The 22,934-nt window shown below is 36.3% G+C and overlaps 1 protein-coding gene across 8 annotated transcripts in view; it reads left to right on the forward strand.

The window, feature by feature from the left end:
* The window catches only part of Nav3 (neuron navigator 3), an 838,810-nt gene that overhangs the window by 724,872 nt on the left and 91,004 nt on the right, over positions 1 to 22,934 (forward strand). For all 8 annotated transcript variants that reach the window (XM_008852044.2, XM_029555554.1, XM_029555556.1 and 5 more), the window contains 4 exons: positions 12,146 to 12,278; positions 13,054 to 13,327; positions 15,831 to 16,539; positions 18,438 to 18,926. In XM_008852044.2, coding sequence (XP_008850266.1) covers positions 12,146 to 12,278; positions 13,054 to 13,327; positions 15,831 to 16,539; positions 18,438 to 18,926 — 1,605 coding nt within the window. The remainder of the gene's footprint in view (positions 1 to 12,145; positions 12,279 to 13,053; positions 13,328 to 15,830; positions 16,540 to 18,437; positions 18,927 to 22,934) is intronic.

A 22,934-nucleotide genomic window follows, 5' to 3' on the forward strand; every position in this document is an offset into this window, starting at 1 on the left:
ATTTAAAGAAGATCTACATCCAATACTACTTAATTTATTTAAAAAGATAGAAATGGAGGGAGAATTTCCAAATTCCTTCTATGAAGACAGCATCACTCTAATACCAAATCCAGGTGTTCTAGTTTGTTCTTCATCGCTGTGACAAAATACTCTGACCAATACCAACTTGGGGAGGAAAGGGTTTATTCAGCTTACATCTCCCAGGTCGCAATTCATCATGGAGCCCAAGGTAGGAACTCAAGGCAGGAACCTGGAGGCAGGAGCTGGAGCACAGGCCATGGAGGAACGCTGCTTACTGGCTTACTCCCCTCACCCCTGCTCAGCCTGCTTTTTTTACGCAACACAAGGTCACCTGCCCAGGGGTGGCACCACCCACACTGGGCTGGGCCTGCCCACATCACTCATCAAGAAGATGCCCCTCAGACATGGCCACAGGCCAGTCCAATAGAGGCAATTCCCCAATTGAGGCTCCCTCAACCCAGGTGTGTCAAGTTGATACTAAAGCTATCCAGCACACCAGGTAAAGCTACAACCAAAAAAGAAAACTATAGACCCATATCTTTAATGAACATAGATGCAAAAATTCTCAACAAGATACTTGCAAACTGCATATAGACACACATCAAAAAGATCATCCACCATGATCAAGTCAGCTTTATCCCAGAAATGGAGAAATGGTTTGATATACATAAGTCAATAAATATCATAAATCATATAAATGGGCTCAAAGACAAGAACTGCATGGTCATCTCAATAGATGCAGAGAAGGCCTTTGACAAAATTCAACATGCTTTTATGTTTAAAGTCCTAGAGAGAATTGGACTGGAGGGAACATACCTCAACATAATTAAAGCCATATATAACAAACCCACAGCCAACATCATTCTAAATGGAGAAAAACTGGAAATATTCCCATTGAAACCAGACAAGGCTGTCCACTATCTCCACTTCTCTTTAACATAGTGCTTTAAACTCTTGCAAGAGCAATATGACAAGAGCAGGAAATTAAAAGAATAATGATTGGAAAAGAAGCGATCAAATTATCCCTTTTTGTAGATGATGTGATATTATATCTAAGAGACACCAAAAAATCCACCAGAAAACTTCTAGAATTATTAACACATTCAGTAAAGTGGCAGGTTACAAAATTAACCTACAAAGTCTGTAGCCTTTCTATATACCAATAACAAGCAATCAGAGAAAAAACATGGAACACTCCCCTGCAGAATAGCTGCAAAAAAATAAAATAAAACATCCCTGAATAAACCTGACCAAATACATTAAAGATCTCTACAATGAAATTTTTAAATCTTTAAAGAAAGAGATTGAGGAAGACATCAGAAGATGGAAGGACCTCCCATGCTCATGGATTAGAAGAATTAATATTTTGAAAATGATCATCCTACCAAAAGTCATTTATAGATTCAATGGAATGCCAATCAAAATCCCCATGACATTTTTCACAGAATTGGAAAAAAACATCCTAAGATTCATATGGAACCACAAAAGACCTCGGAAAACCAAACAACCCTGAGCACTAAGAGCAATGTCGGGGCGGGGGATTACTATACCAGATTTTTAAGCTATACTACAGAGCTATAGTCATAAAAACAACATGGCACTGGCACAAAAATAGACTCATAGATCAATGGAAAAAATTTAAAGACCCAAATATGAGTAAATGCAATTTCAGCCACCTGATATTTGACAAAGGGGCCAAGAATATTCACTGGAGGAAAGACAGCATGTTCAGCAAATGGTGCTGTCAAAACTGGATCTCCACCTGTTGAAGAATGAAAGTAAACCCCAGTCTTTCACCCTGCACAAAATTCAATTCCAAATGGATCAGGCCTTAATGTAATGCCTGAAAGTCTGAAACAGTTAGAAGAAAACAATTGGAAAAAAAACTACAAGATATAGACGTAAGAAAGGATTTTCTAAACCGGACGTCAATTGTGCAGGAAACAAGGGCAAGAATTAACAAATGGGACCTCATTAAACTAAAAAGCTTCTGTACATCAAAGGAGGCAACCAGGGAAGCAATCAGAAAACCCACAGAGTGGGAGAAAATCTTTACCAATGACACATCCGACAGAGGTTTAATATCCAGGATATATAATGAACTCAAAAATCAGAGAATGAATAATCAACCCAATTAAAAGATGGGCTAAGGAGCTGAACAGAGAATTCTCAAAAATGATGGGCTATGGAGCTAAACAGAGTTCTCAAATGAAGTAAAGATGGCTATGAAACATCTTAAAAGATATTCAACATCACTAATAATTAGGGAAATGCAAATTAAAACCGCTTTAAGATTTCATCTTACCCCAGTCAGACTGGCTAAGCTCAAGAGAACAAATGATACCAACTGTTGGAGAGGATGTGGGGAACTCTTAAAATACTACAGATGAACCTACCATTTTCTCTTTTCTTACTGTGATGTGATGTGACTGGCTGTTTTAAATTCTTGCCCTCTTGACTTTCGCAGCTGTCATGGACTGTGACCTGGAATTATGAGCTAAAATAAACCCTTTCTCATCTAATTTGCTTTTTGTCATGGTGTTTTACCACAGCAATAGAAATGAACCTAGGGCAACAGATGTGGAATAAATGTGAATCTCTATTCTCATATTAAGGCCTGGTTGTTTATACATCTAGTATTTTGTCCTATAGCTTTGGTGATTGCTCACAGAGCTCAAGTACTTGTTATGAGTACTTTAATTGCACTTTTCACTTGCTTACTAATAGCAAATGATTCTAGAATTTTCATTCAATAATTACTGTTATTATCAAGGTTTGTTAAGCTTTCTGAGTTACTTAAAAATGGATCCAAGTATATATGAGCTTTAAGTTAGTACTCAAAATGGGACTGCATCTGGTAAGGAATTAGGGCCTGGTTCAAGATCTGTGCAATATATCAAAGTTATGTCTTGAGGACTGATAAACAAGTTGATGTCACATTCAGAAATCTAATGTAATGCAGAGTTCCACTCAAGATTAGTGCTTTAGAATCCAACTAGGTGATTACTGTCAGCAGTGAGAATTGATTGGGCAGGTGACCATTAGTGATTGATTAATAAAGCTGTTTTTGACTGAGTGCCTTTTACAGTCAACATTTTTTTCCTCTGGTAGCTGGAAATAAAGGAGTGGACAAAATATGTAAAGTTTTCCAGTTTTCGTGGATTTTTATTTTATTTTAAAATAAAAGTGATGAATTAATTAAATAGTATATTGAAGGAGGAAGGTACGAAGAGGAGAGGCTAGGACAAGAATATAAGACATGCATGTATGGAGAGGGATATGCTAATTTGGGGGCAGGCTGTCTAAGTAAGCCTTCACTGAGAAGGCTGTTTTTCATCAAAGACCATGAATAATGCAAAGAAAACACATACATATGCAGACACCCAGATTAAGGACATTATGCTATTGATGTACCTCATCTTTCTTTCCAAATGCGTTGCAGTACCACTGACTAAGAAAACTCCAACTCTGAGAAATATTATAATATTCATGATGGTGTTTTCTAAATAATTATATACCCTATAATCAAATCATTCAACAAAAGATTGAAACATTTACAAATCTATTTCTTATTTAACTTTTAATAAAAACAAAAATATACTTTTTAAAGGTCAATACTCAGTGGATGTTTTGGTAGAAATTAGGAGTAATATCACCTCAGTAGACAACATTCTGATTATAATTGAGTTGGGGTGAAAGAAGAGCATATCCAGAGACATCAGTAATTGATATGTTCCTTTATTCCATTAATGTAAATTGAATAAGATGCACATTGAAATTAAAGTTACTTTTGAGTGCCTGAGGTATAAGAGTCAGTCTTTTATTGAGACAGTATCTCTTGGTTGTACAGGTACACTAGGAGAGTTTTCACAGCAATATGAGCTATCTAAAAGGCTTACTTGTATATCTGCTATATGAAGTACTGCTATGCCAAAACATGGGTGCATTCTGAGAAAACACTTATAAATAGCAACTTTGTCTGGGCTGACTTCTTTGTATGGAACATCTTTCAAATCTTCAAAATTATCTTAATTATTTGGTTAATATTTCAGAACTCCCATCATAAAGCAAACATAACACATTTATTTTCAAGCATATTTGGCTCTAAAATGTGTCCAGTAGTGAATGTAAACCAAAATACAGTTTTGCTTAAATTTCTAGAGTAAAAGACACCCCCGAATATGTGCTCATCAGTTCAGCATTCTAATGGGTATTCAAGTGATAGTCTGACTAAAGGTTAATTAGTTGCATTTTATTTCTATTCTTTAAAATGTGTGTATTGTTATTGCACATTTCTGCATTTTGACATGTTCATGAAGTCATGTAATCCCAACCAAAGACCTCCCCCACCCCACCCCCTGCTAAGCACTGGCCATCATAAATTATTGCATAAATAGGATCATGTAGCATACAGCTTTGAAATCTGCCTTCGTACATACAATACTCTTTCAATTTATCTATGTCACTGTGTGTTACAATGGTTCACTCTTTTTAACTGCTAAGAAAAAGAATGCTGAGGTAAATATCTTTCTAAATAAATCTTTGTTCACAGTCTAATTCTTTATTTAGGATGGATGGCTATTAATAGTATCACTAGCTTAACTACTTAAATAGTTTTAAGGTATTTGATGATATCATGCCCAATCATTTCCAAATATTAAATGACATTTCATTTTTAGCATTTCTATAGTTGGCTTAACTAACTATACTCTGAACTTAGATAGATCTGGTTCAATCTCACTGTTTATCATATAAGAGAAACTGAATGAGTTATCTAACATATAGATGCCTTAATATCCTTATCCATAATTGCAGGATGATCTCTTAATGCCATTCCTACTGTGCTGCTGTAAGTCACTAGAAAATTCCCAAAATAGTATCTAGTCACTAGTAAGGACTCTATACTTGTTGACCGATTATCAACTAGCAGCTTTAAATATTAATGAAACTAATCTCCCTCCTGTTCTTTTGGAATATTTGAAATTTTTCATTTTCCTTTTTTCTGTGAACATTTAGTATTATTCCCATTCATTTGATTGACCTTCATACAAGAAGAACGTTAAATATTTTCTATTACATTCTTTTGTGTACTTTATAATTTTAATTTCTGGTCACATTTTCAACATGTAGTATAAATGTTTTATAAAGTCTGCTAGATTTGTTTATGAATCCTGATTGATTTATGGTTTGTAGATTCAACTTTGTGTGGAGAACAGAAATTATATTTCCCAAAATAATTACCTACTTCTCATTTCTTTTCTTTGTGAACTGATTTGGAGTTTACTTTGCAGTATGACACAAATCCTGAATTTTTGTTTTTCCATGTTACATATTTTCTCATAGCATTTAAAAGTCTAAGTCAGTTTTTAACTTTATTCTTCCATTTCTATTATGATTTCAGGTACACTGCTCCTTAAATTTTTCTCTGGGAATTTACTATCATGGCAATATTATTATCACAATCAGATGTTTATGTTGTCTTCGTTACGCGTTAAAGTTTTTGTCTTCGTGAATCATTGGCATGTGAAGTATACTGGGGGGTGGGCTTATGAAAAGAAAACATGAAACTTCCTTCTTTTATAGTTGACATCACTGAACATACATGGAGAAATGATGAAATAATCTTTTTGAAAATTAGAGTGTCAACCCACAGCACCACAAAGCACATTAGAACTAATTAGTTAATTGACCAATATTATATCATGCAAAGCCAAGTTTTAAAATTCAGTTGTACCCAAGTGTGGTAGCACACGCTTTCAATTCCAGCTTTGGGAGGCAAAAGCAGAGGTAAATCTGTAAGATCCAGGTCAGCCTGGAATAGATAGCGAGTTCCAGGTCAGTTGGGACTACAGGGAGACCCTGCCTTAAGGAAAATTAATTGTATGTTTGTGTATAAGCAACAAAAATTAAAACATGGGAATTTAAACAAACTATTTGCTGCAATTTCCAGGATATATCACAGGCATTTTTTAAAGTAGCTCTGCTATTTCAAGAAGTACATGTTACTGCTGAAAGAAATTAAAGAAGGCAAAAGATACGGAAAAAATATTTCTCCTATATGGCTTGAGAGACTTACAAATAGGAAAATATCAATATTTATGAATGGATCTTTAAATTTACTCTAATGTAGATCAAAAAACCATCATTTTTTCAATAGAAGTTCAGAAGCATTTTCTAAAATTGCATGCAAATGCCAAGGCCAAAAATAGCTAAAGCAATGTTTAAAATGAAGCACAAAATCTGGTTGACTTACATTAACTGATTTTAAGACATGCTGTAAAAGTGACAAAAAATGCTTATGGAAATCAAAATATTAGAAAATTTCAAAATAGACCAGAGTGTATATAGTCAATTACTTGTTATCATAAATGTGACAAGAAAATTAAATGCAGAAAACATTGGAAAGATCATGTTCCATACATTTAAAAAGACTTTATTTATACATTCTGATGTATACAACTAAAACATTTACCAAAAACCTAAATGTAAAGATAAAATTTATATACAATTCTAGAAAGCAAAGGGGGAATCCTGTAATCTTGAGCAATGTTTATTTCTTAATAGGAAAAACTACATTATGAACTATTAAAAATATATTACTTCACTTTACCAAAATTACAACCCTCAGTTCTATGACAGAAAGCACCAGAATTGACAAGGCTACTGAGTGACTGAAATAGCCATTTCTTGTGCTAAGAATGCAAAATTGGCCTTGAGAGTTGGTTCAGTGGGAAAAATGCTTGCAGGGAAAGTATAAAGACCCAAGTTCAGATCCCCAGAAACCATGTGAAAGCCAGGCAAGGTGGTGAGTTTCTGTATCCCCAACTCTAAGAGGGTAGAAACAGTTACATCTTTTACACCCTTTGTAGATGTGGCCAACAAGTCTAGAAGAACCAGTGTACTCCAGATTCAGGGAGAAATCATGTGGCGGCACACACCTTTAATCCCAGCACTCAAGAGACAGAGCAGGAAGATCTCTATTAATTTTAGGGCAGCCTGGTGTACTCCAACTAGGGTTATATGGTAAGGCACTGCTGATTAAAGAAAATAAAAATAAGTTGTAGAAATGATTGAAGAGGATATCCCAACTTCAACTTATGGCCTCGACATAAACTCACAATGGTGAATGCACGCCCATATGCACACACAAACACACACGCACACACGCATGCACGCATGCACACACACATGAAAAATCATGAAGCCTTGTTGAAAAAGAGTTTGCAGTTTCTTCTGTTCACCCACAGTTTGATCCACCAACTGCTTTCCTACACAGTGACCCAAGAAGTATGTCTTTGCAAGTTCTTATATGAGAATGTTCTTAATAACTTTATTTAAAGTATTTTAAAATAAGAAACCATCTAACATATCAGTGAAAGCTATGTGACTAACATGCACATAATTTATGGGAATGTCATAGATTGTGAAGGAAACATTCAGCAGAATGATATATGTATAATTTAGCAGAAATAAAGAGATTCCCTTTTATGAAGAATATAGTCAAAAACTCTTAGCACATGCTAATGAAATTAAAAAAGAAAGAATGGGAAAATATTTTCATGAGACCTGAGACCTATTACTCAGAGCTAATTATGCTAATCAGTTTTTTATTAAAAGACTACTTTCTATGAAGTTTTTTTCAACTTAATTAAATGTGCCATAATAAACAGAATTAATTGCATTCTTGCTAAGGAAATTATGATATCTACAAAATCAAAGCTGAAACTCAAAAGTCATAGAAGTTTAAAATCAGGAAAATAATTTCATCATCTGTCAAAATGTGTCCCTTCAAGTTTGCTTATCAAAGAAATATGTTGAACAAATTTTTGCCCAAAATTTGTAATTATTATTTAGTTTAAACCTATTTAAAATTACTGAGTGGAAACAGCATTTTCAAAATCAAAACTTCTTTTGTTAAAAAGCCCATCAAGTCCGATTTATATTGCTCAAATGCACTTTGATTTGAGTCTGTTCCCTGGTGCGTGGTTTACCTACCAGTGGATACAATAAAAAATGTGGAACAAGAAGTTGTGTGGGTAGAGAAGTAAGGTGCAGACCTGGGGAAGGAGGGTGAAATGATGAAAATACTGTGTATGAAAATCCCAAAGAATTAATGAAAATAATTCTTAAAAGAAAAGAAGCAAAACTCCATTCATTTAACATATCCTAGCGATTCAACAACAGATACCTTGTTATATGCTAGGCCTATAAAGAAATAAAATATCAGTTATTCACACTGTGACCTAGAGGACACAAAAATAAAATGGTTATCATAGGTGAAAATACAACAATAGACTGGTTAACATAGCACTTCATCTCCTTCTCATACTGTAATAGTCTCATCATGGAGATGTCAGCTCTTCAAAAAGTAGCACTGACCCTGTCCTGCCATACACTTACACTACTAACCATCACAGCACTTACTAGTTTGTATTGAAAGCATTTAGTGAAGTTGCTGTTCTCCCCAGTAAACACAATTCTTTGGGTAACTGCAATTCATTCATCACAGTGAGTGAGAATACATAGTTATCAGTAGAAGTTTGAGATGAGCATTGAGTGCAAAAATGGAGGTTGCAGAACAAAAGGGTGGCCAGCCTTCTAAACTCCTGAAGGATTTTAAGTAATTAGCTCTATTCATTGAGAATGGAGCTTAACTAAGAAAAGCGAGGAGCTAGTATAATATTAGAGAAGAAGGATGGACAACCAGAGCCAGTGAACAAAAGCAAGAATTTTAAAGAGAAATTATGCAAACTACATGGAGTAAATTTGAGATGTTAATAAGACAGTAGAAAAAGCTCAAAATATGTATTAAATATGGTCTTGTAGTGGGGAAATTTTTCTATATTAGAGAAGTGAATTGGTGTTTCATAATCATAAAATTGAAATAGAGGATTTGAAAGGGATTACAATTGCCCAAGAAGATTCTCTAAAGTGAGTTAAGATGATTAAGCGCAGAATATTGTGCAAGTGAATGTTCTCAAGAAGATGGAAAGACGTATAGGACTCTGAAGAGTCCAGAGAGCCCTACAGAGAATGTAATGCTTATTATTGGTGTATTTCAAGAAGGAGGAAAGAGAAGACAGAAACAAGGACAGTATTGAAGAGCAGTATGATGCAACTAGGCAAGAGTGAACAGAAGATGTCTGGGTTCAAATTCCAGCTCTACCATCATGGGAACTTGAGCATGTAAAGATTTAATCATCATAAGCCTCTTTATCCTGACCTGTAAAGTGATCATTGGAAAAAGGACTACCTCATAAAGTTATTTTGAGAATTGAAAATAAGTTCTTAGAACAGTAGAAAGCATAGTAAACACTCACTTCAAGAATATCGTTGGCCTTTAAAGTAATTCCATTATAATATGGAGAAAAAACCTGATGATCAGAAGTAAGGAGAGTTAAATGACTGCTATTGCTTTAGAATTGTAAGAGAAGTGCTTTTGTATAAAATAGAATTTCTCGGCAGGCTTAAACCTGAAAGCATTCAGTCGTATAATAAGTTGGCTTTCTTGTTATTTTATAAAATGTATACTTTGGCTTGGGTACTGTTTGTCCAAAAGTTTATATGCTGGAAGCTTAGTCCTCAAAGTTGGGATGTTGAAGTGATGTAACCTTCAAGAGGTGGGGGTCTAAAAATGTTGTTAGGTTATTGGATTATGCTCCTTTTCCAAAAGATTAGTGCAGTTCTCATAGGACAGTAGCTAGCTCCTGTGGTAGCAAGTTGTTATAAAGAGCATAAATCTGGGGATCTCTTGACTTCCTGTCTCACCACATGATCTCTTCCTCTTACACTTGTTCCCATCATGTTGTCATCTACCCTCTTGGGGTGTAGCAGAATTCCTCTTTAGAGTCAGCCAGATGCTGGTGCAATAGTCTTGCTAGAACCTATACAACTCTTTTAATTTAATAAAGTAAACAGCTTTGAGTTTTGTGTTATAGTATAAGGAAGGATTCTGACATTGTGAAGTCAAAGCATACATTTTAATTATAGGATCAGAACAGATATGGAAAACTATTAAGAAGCTTTGGATCTTGTACCACTTGGAGAAGTATCATTGGAGAAAAAAATAAAAACACAACAAAAGAGGGCAGTTGAAAATAGAGACTAGAAAATGCAAATCTAGGGGCTGGAGAGATAGATCAGTGGTTAAGAGCACTGGGTGCTCTTGCAGAGGAACTGGGTTCAGTTCCCATCACCCACGTAGTGCCTAACAATCATTTGTGACTCCAGCTCCAGAAGATTCAACCCTGCTGGTATTGTATGTATTTACATGCAGGCCAAACACTTATTTAGTAATAAATAAACAAATAAATAAATATTTTTTTAGAATGGGAATCTAGATGTGAGATATATGTGCTTAACATTGTGGAAGATGGTTCTCTCAAGGGCAGATTTCACAGTTTAAGGTCCTATAGGTAAATGAGTTTGAAGAGAAAGCAAAGGATAAAGTATCGGAAATGGTTCATTCAAGTATTTATTTACCTTTCATACAACCCTGTGAAACCGACAATCAAAACAGCACACTTAAATAAGCATCTTAGCTATGTACCTATAGAAGAGGTCAAATCCAAGCAAGACTCCTCTGTTCATTTTATTTCCATTATGCCATGCTAAGTGTGATTTTTTTCCTCCATGTCTATTATATTTATTAGATGAAATCTTGTTTTGTTTTTCATTGAGAGATTGAAACTTCATGATTTTTTATTCTTTCATGTATGTAATTTTAACCTAAAGATAATTGTATTCATTTGGGACATCACATGATTTTAAACAATATATGTGATTCCTGTGATTGCAGTATCAATTAATGTATTTATCATATTCACCAATGCTAGGATTCACATTTGCTTAAAGCTGTTATTAAAGACTAGAGAAATGGCTCAAAGGTAAAGACACTTGCCACCAAGTCTGAAGACCTGAGCTCCGTCCTGGGAACCCACACGGTGGAGGGAGAGAACTGACCTCCCCAAATTGTTCTCTGACCTCCATAGGTACACTGTGGTAGATGAACAAGCACATACACATGCGCGTGTGAGTTCACACACACACACACACACACACACACACACTAAAATATTTGGCCAGAGACATTGTCATTTTAAAAATACTCATAAATTTTGCTTTTCAGTTTAACTCCCATCTTTGAATATGCGATATATTATCCTGTATTATTCTGTAGGTATTCCTTAATACCTCCTGTAACTATGGATGAGTAGGTAGTGACAGCCTTCTTCTGAATCTGAGTGAAATCTGAGACTTTGCAATATTTAAATATTACATAATTTCCTAAATACCTGTTAGAGATGCTAAATTTAAAAACATTAATGCCATCTAATGCTGGCAGAGGCAAGGAAACTGTCACCCTGCTCATGCATCTTAGTATTGCCTATTTTATTTGTTCTTGTTTAGATAAAAAAAATGGGTATACTCAGAATTTCAGATATTTATCATATACCTCCAATGATTTTCTTATGCACCCTGTGATACAAATACATTTTTGGAAGCTACACCTGAAGAAAGAAGAAGCTTTTGGAGAGTGTAGCAGGGTAGTGTCATGGCCAGGCATGAATTCTTGCTAGCTGACTCAGATGTGACAGGTAAGTTATATGGAAAGGCCAAAAGTAGGACAGATAGGAGAATATTTTCTGGACTTGTGAAGGCTGATGTTATTGAATGAATTTCAATATTTAATAATGAGCAAATGATAATAAACTAACATGATTTTCAGGTGCTTGATTAAAGCACACAAGTTTTAAAAGTTTTCTGAACGGAGGATGAAATCTTAGATGCTTTAGCGACTCTAGTTTGCTTTTTCTGGGTTGGAAGTCTCAGCTGGCATGACCCTCTTCCCGGGCCATACAGTATTGTCTCAGGGTTATCATGCATGCTGCTCATGTTCCCCTGAAACCTGGATCTGCTTGTTGCTTTCTAAATATCAGATAAGGTTGTTCTCAGGGAGTTCTATTAGCATAAATATTATTCCTCCCCCAAATTGAGAGTACATTTTCATAATAAAATGTTTTAAATTGCCTTCCTGATGTGTGACAAGGCTCTGTGGGAATTTGGGTGACTCCCATTGTGTGTCCTGTGCCTGCCTCATTGCTGCTGGCTCTGTTGTCTTTAGCTGGGACGACAGCAGTTCCGTGAGCAGCGGGCTCAGTGATACCCTGGATAACATCAGCACTGATGACCTGAACACCACATCTTCTGTCAGCTCTTACTCCAACATCACTGTCCCTTCCAGGAAAAACACTCAGGTACGATCATCCTGCTTGTCCAGTGATTTTGTCAATTCTGTTTTCCAGATAATTTTGTATTGAATTAAGTTGTAGTTCAATCCTTAATCTAAAATATTTGAATAAACTGAATAATCAGAGATAATGACTCACTTCAGCAAACCTGGGACCTGAAGTTTTTTCTTGTTGTTGTTTTTTGTTTGTTTTTCTTTTTCTTTTTTGTGGTCCTCCTTGAGCTATGACCCTCAAACTACAGCAATGAGAATCTCAGCCTATTTTGGATATCATAAGCAGCTAAGATATATTTATTTTCTGTTACTGACAGTATAACCCAGAAAGACCAATATTGCCATTTTCCCTTCTAGTATCAATTTATTTGTTTAAAAATCATGTAAGTACTTAAACAACTGAACTTTGAGTACTTCTGAATTAATTTTAGGCTGATCTCAAAAAATAAATTACTAGTCTCTCATGTGAGTGGTGAATCAAGAAAGGACACTAGAAGTGTCTTGGTTTTCTTTGTCACGTTTAGTGTAGAAAATCCCTTCCTTTCTGGAGTTTAATTAGTCTTTTCTGCACATATTTATTCTGACATTCTCTAATATGTGCTAGGGAAAATTATGTGGCTCAAATTAATGAAACTTCAATGGAAACATAGATAAAAATAGAATTGTCTCTGGAGTTTTTTGAAGTATTTATCAGTGCTTCTTCTTTTTCTGTCACTTATCTGAAAATGCCTTCCACATCTTGCTTCATATTTTATAGATTTTTCTTTATAAAATATGTTTCTTTATAGCTAAAGACAGATGCAGAGAAACGTTCTACAGCAGATGAGACCTGGGATAGTCCTGAGGAGATGAAGAAGACAGAAGATGACTTTGATAGTCATGGTGATGGAGGTGGCAAGTGGAGGGCTGGGACCTCGGGACTTGCTGAAGACCCGGAGAAGACAGGGCAGAAAGCAAGCCTGACTGTGTCCCAGACAGGCTCCTGGAGAAGAGGCATGTCTGCCCAGGGAGGAACACCTGCAAGGCAAAAAACGACGGGCACAAGTGCACTCAAGACTCCCGGTAAGCCTGCCACTTGGAAACTGTCTTGCAGAAGTGCTTAAATCTATGGTTTCCACTCAGTGTCTGGCTCGATGTGTAATAGCACTCTTTAAAAATCAGATTCATCTATGGCTCAGTGGTTAAGAGCATGACTGCTCTTGCAGAGGACCTGGCTTTGGTTCCCAGCACCCACATGGTGGCTAACAACCACCATAGCTCCAGTTCCAAGTGATCTGACACCCTCCTCTGACCTTCACAGGCATTACACAACACGAGCGCACTTACATGCAGGCATTGCACTCATACACATAGAATATATATAATAAATAAAATATTAAAAAATGATTTTTCTATGCATAGTTAAGTAATTTTTATCTAAAATTCACATACTTTGCCGTATAAGCCCATGTCAGTACAAGAATCTGGGTGTTGCTTAGAGATCATCACTTTGTAACTTGGGAAACTGTACCTTTTTACTTTCTGGTTTCTTCTGGTCATATACAAGTAAAATATTGATGCAGAATATGTAATAGCCCTTACTTATTCTGATTTTAATGAAAATATTCGGTATTGATGTTATGTGTGCCACTGTCTTTCACCACAAAACTGAGAGCCAAAACTGTCACTCTAATCCGAGGGTTAGAATGCTGATATTTAAAACTCTATTTGTGAATTAGACTTTATGAATGAAAAGAGCGAAAGAATTCTGCTAAATTGCATCACATTTTTTTCAAGACTCTCCTCTTAATTTATAAATAGTGGCACCCGAAGTATGGATGTCACAGAGTATTCCAGATAAAATCACATTGAAAACACTGAGATGGGTTCTTTCTAGTGCTTAGCTTTATAGGAGTAAAGGGCTTCCTTCTGAAGCAAAAGTGTTGTTAAGATACATGACATTAGCCAATAAGAAAATGTTTCGTTTTATCTTTCAATCTCACATTTTAACAGACAAATTTTTTAATAATTTTTATTGAGCTTTTTATATTTCATACAATATTTCTCACTCACATCCAGACACCCTCCCCCATCCCTGCCTCCCCCCATCCCCCAACCATCCCCCAAGGAACCCTATGCACTCTGCCATACATGCTGAGTCCTCTTCATTCAGGTGTTTGCACCCAAACGTACTTCAGTGTAAATGTGTCAACTGGAGTCTAGTCAACCCATTCAGTGATAGTATGTAAGTCATACTCTCCCTCCCCCAGCAGCAATCAGTCTCAAATAGTTCTCAATCTATGCTGGCCTGCCACCTATTTCTCACCTCCATTTTGGGCCCTTGTTTAATTGAGCTGACATTGGTCCCATGCTCAATGCCATCACTGCCACAGGCTCACATGAGCAAGCCTCCATTGGTGTGGAGGACTCCATCTCCCTGTGTTAATGAACCAGACCTGGCTCTTACAATCTTTCTGCCTCCTCTTCTTCAATGGTCCCTGAGCCATGGATGGGTGAGGTTCCATATTGGAGTCTCATCCTATACTCTATGGTCTCTTAGTCTCCAAAACTTGACCATTTGTGGCCTTTGTGCATCACACTCTGATGTACATGGAAGCCTCACTGGTGAGAGTTGAGGGGTGTGTTATCCCTCTCTCTACCCCTTATTCCACTATGTTCTATAAGTGTTAGTTTTAGAGATTCCACTGCAGATGTGTTGCCTGGGAGATGCTCAGTGGTAGGTGACACATCAAGTGGTAGGTGAATAGACTCCAGATGTGCAAATCTGCAGTATCCTCCATCTCTTACAAAAAGAAACTTCTTTGATGAGTGCTATATGGCATGCTTGTCACTCGAAGGGAAGTCTCTTCTATCCGGCACTGCGTTCCCTGCCAAGCAGCTTCCAGGTATACATATGCATTAATATTCAGACACTCTATGTGCATTCCTCATAGGGTTTCTAGGGCATCAGTTTTCTTTCTAGGTTTCCTGCCCACCCCCAGATTAACTCATTTCCACTCTTTTTCTCCCATCCAGCTTCCCTCCTCCCTAGTCACCAGTGCCCCAATTATCCTCACTTTCCCCCCCAATACCTCCCCACTCCTCCCATCTTTACTCTCCTGACTTCCCTCCCTCCCCCACACCATGGTCCCTTGATTGTCCCTCCCTCTTCTCCTCCCTGCTAATTATTCCCACTTTTTTCACCTCCCTCAGGTAACATCTGTTCCCTACTTTCTCTCTTTCAGGTTGTTTCTTGTCCTTTACCTCCATGTATCCTTTCCCTTTACCTGGCTCCTGGTGTTACATCAGACTTTATATGCTCACATATAAGGGATTGGTGCCATAATCCAAGGACGAGGGAGAACATACGGCACTTGCTTTTCTGCATTTGTGTTACTTCACTTATACAAAAGTTTTTGCTGGCTATGAATTCAATTCTCTTTACATTACAGTGCATGCCTATTTAGCTCTAAAGCAAAACAAAATTAAGAATGAGAGTATTATAAAGAGCATTCACATTTCCATATTGTTTAGGAGATGTTATAAAATCAAAATACTCAAATATATCTGTGTGTTTCTCGTTCAGGGAAGACAGATGATGCGAAAGCTTCTGAGAAGGGGAAAACCCCTCTGAAAGGATCGTCCCTGCAGAGGTCTCCTTCAGATGCAGGGAAAAGCAGTGGAGATGAAGGGAAGAAGCCCCCGTCGGGCATTGGGAGATCCACTGCCACCAGCTCTTTTGGATTTAAGAAGTCCAGCGGAGTAGGGTCCTGTGCTGTGATCACCAACAGTGGAGCGACCATAGCCAGTGGTTCAGCCACACTGGGGAAAATTCCCAAGTCCGCTGCCATTGGGGGAAAGTCAAACGCAGGGAGGAAAACCAGCCTGGATGGGTCCCAGAATCAAGATGACGTTGTCCTGCATGTAAGCTCGAAGACCACTCTCCAGTACCGGAGTTTGCCCCGCCCTTCCAAGTCCAGCACTAGCGGCATCCCTGGGCGCGGTGGTCACAGATCCAGTACCAGCAGCATTGACTCCAATGTCAGCAGCAAATCAGCAGGGGCCACCACCTCCAAACTGAGAGAACCAACTAAGATAGGCTCAGGCCGCTCCAGTCCTGTCTCTGTCAATCAAACAGACAAGGAGAAGGAGAAAGTAGCAGTTTCAGATTCAGAGAGTGTTTCTTTATCAGGTTCCCCCAAATCCAGCCCCACCTCTGCCAGTGCCTGCGGCACACAAGGGCTCAGGCAGCCAGGGTCCAAATATCCAGATATTGCCTCACCTACATTTCGAAGGTAAGGATATGTAAAGGATGTTGGAAAAATCTAAAAAGGCATACAACACATATTCATTTATTCTATATGAAAGTATTTTAATATATTGTAAGATACCTATATCCTAGAATCATTTGAAATACCATGAGGACTAAGAAACTGATCATGGAAGTTGCTAGCACATAAAGTAGTGCTGGTTCAAGAAATGGTCTGGCTTTGCAGCTGCACTGTCATTGTAATATAGAGAATTCTAAGAGCATATGTAACAGACTTAAAATCAGGCAAATATTCCTAAGTTTCATCATAAAATGAAGCAATAGCTTATAAAAATATTCAACAATTTTCCACATCTCCTTTCCATAATTAAAAAATTTAACCAAGTAGATCTTCATAAACATAGTTTATTTCCAGTGTCTGTCATCTGACTGACTCTCAATGAGCTGCTGATTGTGAATACAGATGTTGTGCTCCTTTTAACAGTTTTCTTTGGACAAATTCATACAGTACCATGTCTTAGAATAGTCAAAAAAATCAATGTATGATCTGATTGATAGAATGTGAAAGCATTTAGATGTTTCATACAGGATAAGAACTCAAGGGTAAGATAACTTTTCTAATTCTTCAACTTTCTTTGACAGGAATCTGGTAAGCAGAATATATGGCTTATGTGCCAGGACTGTCTTTGGTATTTAATGTGTGAGGTTTTGTTTAGAGGTATCACAGATATACCCTAGTGTCAAGAAAACAAATATAGTTGAAGACGGGACAAAGTTAAATCTCTTTGAATCTATTTTCTCATCTTCAAAGTAATAGTGTATAATATATCATCGACTACTTATTAAATATTTTAAGGTTATTTTGATTTTGCTGATTAAGCCTAGGATTTTGATCTCATGGAAATAGTCCTGCAAATTTTATTCTCACATTCAAGTAAGCTTAGAAACATAATTGTTTGAAAATATAGAGGTTTCATTCTTATTAGAAATACTAATCTTGAACATTTTGAAGTGTCAGTTCTCATTGGAAAGAATAAATTATGGCTTGTGGCAAAAGTAAATGGTTCCATTGCTTAAGTGAAAGCCAATAGTGCCCTCCTGTGGCCCATTACCTATGAAACAATTTCTCATATTCGTCATAAAATCTTCCACTGTGGGAAATATGGATTTCATTGCAACTGAATTAGTAACCATTCTATCATTATGCCATATCACTTTATTTCCATATTTACATAAATTTGATTATATCATCTGTTTCATTTACAAAACTAAAATGTTTTCTGAAGTAAACTCCAACATCAAACATAGCACTGATGGTATTTCAAATCACTTACAAATATGCATTTGAAAATTCTGGCAACTAACATAAACCCTATGGCCTTTGCATGGGGAAGATATAAACAAACTCAGAGGTTGCCAACAATATTCAATATTTCCAGCCAAGTCACTGAGGCCACCAGACATTCTCCTTACCTACTTGAACCTCGCCTTAAGCATTCCTTTTAGATTTTTGAATAAAATATTTTTAAAAGAGAAAAATCCATTCAAGTGTTCCATATCGAATGAGTAGAAGTTGTTTCATTATAATGGTTCTGTAAATAGGTAACAACCAGAATGTTCAAAATATTTGAGTCCTTTGATCATTGAAAGTGTGAAAGTCAAGCTCCTTCCTGTTTGACTTTTGCCCACTTCTCCCCACCTGGGTTGTAGTTCACTAGACTTCCCCTTAAGATGCTGTAAGATATTCTTAGCAGTTGATTAATACAAAGTCCAAGCATATCAAATTCAGGAACATAGAGGCTGGAAGTGCTTGGTAGCTCCCTTCGCCAAAGCACACTTGGCTCTGTGGACTGAAACCCTAACTATGAAATGTGGATATGAGTCTCTTGGAACAACTGAAGTTGTTATTTGTTTTTCTTTTAGGTTGTTTGGTGCCAAGGCAGGTGGCAAATCTGCCTCTGCACCTAATACTGAGGGTGTGAAATCCTCTTCAGTAGTACCCAGCCCTAGTACCACATTAGCGCGGCAAGGCAGTCTGGAATCACCATCGTCTGGTACTGGCAGCATGGGCAGTGCTGGCGGGCTGAGTGGCAGCAGCAGCCCTCTCTTCAATAAACCCTCAGACTTAACTACAGATGTTATAAGCTTAAGTCACTCCTTGGCTTCCAGCCCAGCATCGGTTCATTCTTTCACATCAGGTGGTCTTGTGTGGGCTGCCAATCTGAGCAGTTCCTCTGCTGGCAGCAAGGACACTCCGAGTTACCAGTCCATGACTAGTCTCCATACGAGCTCTGAGTCCATTGATCTGCCCCTCAGCCATCATGGCTCCCTTTCTGGACTGACCACAGGCACTCACGAGGTGCAGAGTCTGCTCATGAGAACGGGTAGTGTGAGATCTACTCTCTCAGAAAGGTGAGCTTTCCTGGAGGCATTGATGAGTCCTTTACCCCTTCCCCCTGCACTGTGCCTAATATCCCACCCCACTAAATTCCCTTGATTTCATGTGAGTGCCACTATGTAGTAACATAAAATTGAACTAAAGGTTATAGTTACTATTAATGAGAACAGTCTTTTAATTTATACTTATTACCCAATTTACAGAGGAATGACGCCACTAAGGGTAGGATGATTATATAAAGTTTATTGATATGAATGCATACATTTATAGCCTGTAGGAAATTTTAATAAATATTTAAAGTATGTGTTTATATATTGAATGATGTCTTCTCAAGACATTTTAATGATCTAGCCTGAGCTCCAGGACAACACAGCTCCTTAGAATAGTTTAGACATTTTTAAAGACCAAATTTAAATGGATTCTAGAATTATGCTCTGAGAAATATGTGAAATTATTTATTTGCATTTATACTAAAAATAGTAAATAAAGGATCTGGAGAGATGGGACAGCAGTTAAGAGCACTGACCTTGCAGAAGACCTGGGTTCAGGTACTTGCACCTACATGGTGGTTAACAACCATCTGTAACTCCAGTTCCAGGGGATCTGATACCCTTTTCTGAACTCCGTGGCCATTGCATAACATGGGTACACTTATAAACATGCAGGCAATACACTCATACACATAAAATAAAAATAATAAATAAAATATTTTTAAAAAATAGTAAATAGACAACTGGGAAATCCTAGTTTAATTGGGAAAATAATTGCTAGTCACATAAAATTCCTCCTGAAAATTGATCATATTTTAAGGCAGTTCTATGTATTTCATTGTTTTTTTTTTAATAAAAAAAAGTAGATACCAAAGTATTTCTTTAATTTTTAAGTAATTTCCTTTAATTTTTAAAATTTCCTTTCCTTTAATTTTTAAGTAATTTCCTACTTTTTAAGTAAAGTAGATACCAAAGTATTTCTTTAATTTTTAAGTAATTTCCTTGCCTTAAAGAGTCACTATTGGGTTTCCGGTCTTCGTGGTACATTCCTTTAATCCCAGCACTCAAGAGGGAGAGGCACATGGATCTCTGAGATCCAGGCCAACCTGGTCCACATAGTGAGTTCCATATCAGTTTGGGATATAGGGAGATTTTGTCTCAAAAAAGAAAACAAAAAATTTAATAATAATAATAATAAAATAATAATAATGATCACTATCAAACAAAATGTCTCTCCTCTACACCCCCACCTATACCCCAAATGAAATTCCTCTCAAAGATATTTGGTTCTGACTCTTACTACCAAGAAAAATGACTTAAACCTCTACTTTTCCCCTCTAATAAATTTAATGATATTTGGTTCTTGATATATATTGCGCTTTCACAAATGGCCTTGATCACATGACCTAATTGTACTATTTGGGGAAGCAATTCTTTTCTGTGAAAATGCCTGTTAGTCTAGACATCATTCTTTGATAGTGACATATCTCCTCTTTCTAGATTTTTGAGAGTCCTCCTGGAATAACTTTTTAAAGCACCCATTAAAATCCTTACTAAGACATATTCTACAACATTCACATTGTCCAATAATCTAAGATTTGCCCCTCTGCTCTTTCTAGTTTTGTTTTGGTTTGTGTTTTGCATTTCTGGCATACAAAACTCAGAGTGAAATACTGCCTTTTAATGTCCCACAGCCCCTCTAGACACTGTCAGCCAGGCAATGACAATTCCCCTGCCTTAAAGCACTTGAGAACTAACTGAAATATTTGTCCTCAATGCTTATTATGATGAATTGATAATTGCAAAATACATTCTTTCTCATAAACAAAATTCCTCAGCCCACACAACTGGGTGTTACAAACTGAAATGTATCCACTTTCCTTTTGATTTTGCTAATACATATATAAAACTGGTATTGAATCTTTCATCACAGAAATTAGGTTTTCTTTGATATTTGAGACTCTACTTTCAGCAGTTATGAGGTAAATGGTGTCAGCATATGTCATTTATAAAATGCAGAACAAATACATCCAATTATGTTGAAAATGTAATAAGAGCCTATTTTAAAGAATGTCTCTAGGTTAACAACACCTAGGCAAGGATTTAAAAAAATAAGTTGATATCTAACTCAAGAAAACAAGTCATGTTTTATTACTCGTGAGTACCTTTCATAAAAGAGATCATGTTTAAATTACAGAACTGAAAACACTAAGTTGATCATATAGATATCAACCTATTTCTTCAGCATTCATGCATTAAATTCTACAAAATTTCATCAACTCATGGTAAACAAGAAGCCTTCAAATCAAAGCCATGTGTTAACCTCAATAAGCTTTGTAGCTAGAGAATGCAATTTTTAATGTTTCATTCTGTTCCATAATTCAACTACAGTAATTAAAAGTTTTAGAAATATAGCAAAAATTGACTAGAAAGATGGCTCAGCAAATAAGAGCACTTGCTACTCTTGCAGCGGACCTTGGTTGGGTTCCAAACATCCACATCTGGCAGCTCACAGCCACCTTTAACTCTAATTTCAGGGGATCCAATTCCCTCTGCTTACAGTGCAGGTACACACATATACATAACATAAATCAATCTTTAAAAGTGTTTAAAGAAATACAGCCAAAATAAATATAGTTACTTTTCTTTTAAGAAACTTAATTTTATAGTTGTGCAATTTTGGAAATAAGCCAATTTTACCCCAATGAAAATACTCTAATATTAAAATAATCAAATAAAGACTTTCTAAAATATATTTTGAATATTTTAAATAAAGAATACATTTTGCCTTGATTCTTAATAAAAATGCATTCGTAAATATTAAGTTGTGTAAAGCAAATGTAAATCTCTTCATAGGAATAGCATGTAATTAGATATTAGTTAGTTCTTTCTAGCAAATTACTGAATTTAAATAACTTCTATTTAAAACATTATGTATATTCTTTTTCTAACAAGCCAAACTTCAAGTTATAACAGTACATTGCAACACTTTAGAGCTCATTTGAAGAAAAATGAATGTGGTGATCCTATCTTAATTCTGCTAAATTAGCCAGCTTAAAAATAAAAGAATCTAGAGAGCTAAAGAGCCATGCCTAAGAGAAAGTATAAAAGTGTGTTAAAGTATAAATACTTTGCTTAGTTGGAGATATGAATACTAGACAATTAGGTATCTATAAGTTCATGACTTATCTTGTTATGTTTTGATCTTCTTATCCTAGTACTATTAAATCAGAGGGTTTTTGTACCAGTTTTAATTTTTACATAAAATTTTTCTCAATAAAATTAGTAAAATACACAAATGAATAAATATAAATATTTTTTCACTTTTCCTCTATATTCCCTCTAATGTCATTGAATGCCCTGGGACCATAACTGGTCCATATTTGTTCTGTTTCAATTTATTTTATTGTTATTTAACCATATCTTTAAAAGTAATTTAAAATCATAACCACCAAGGACTGGAGAGACTGTTCAGTGGCTAAGAGTTCTGCTGCTCTTGAAGGATACCTTGGTTTGGTTCCCAGCACCTACATGGTGGCTAACAATGTCCTAAATTCCAGTTTCAGAGGATCTAGCACCCTCTTCTGGCCTCTGTGGGCACTGCATGCACACAATGCACTCACATGTAGGCAAAACATTCATACACATAACATAAAAATAAATAAATATAAAGTTAAAACCAAACTTGAAAACTTATGGTTTGTTATCAAATGAAATATCTGACAACAGACCTTATATCTTGCATCTATTAGCCTTGGACAAACAGTGATGGATTAAATCCCCACTTTGCTCATTGTCACTACCTCTCTGGCCATTGCCAGCATTGGTGTTGGCCTTCCTTAAGGCTTTGCAGAGAGGTTCATATAAGAAAATCACTAATGTCCAGAATCTAGGAGATGGTTCTGTAATAGTAATTTAAGTGTGATGCTTTCTGAGTTATTTCATTACATTGCCCTGTGAGATATATATATATATATATATAGATAGATAGATAGATAGATAGATAGATAGATAGATAGATAGATAGATATA

Source organism: Nannospalax galili, unplaced genomic scaffold (genome assembly GCF_000622305.1).
Source record: "Nannospalax galili isolate Female #2095 unplaced genomic scaffold, S.galili_v1.0 scaffold390, whole genome shotgun sequence".
Taxonomy (NCBI): Eukaryota; Metazoa; Chordata; class Mammalia; order Rodentia; family Spalacidae; genus Nannospalax; species Nannospalax galili.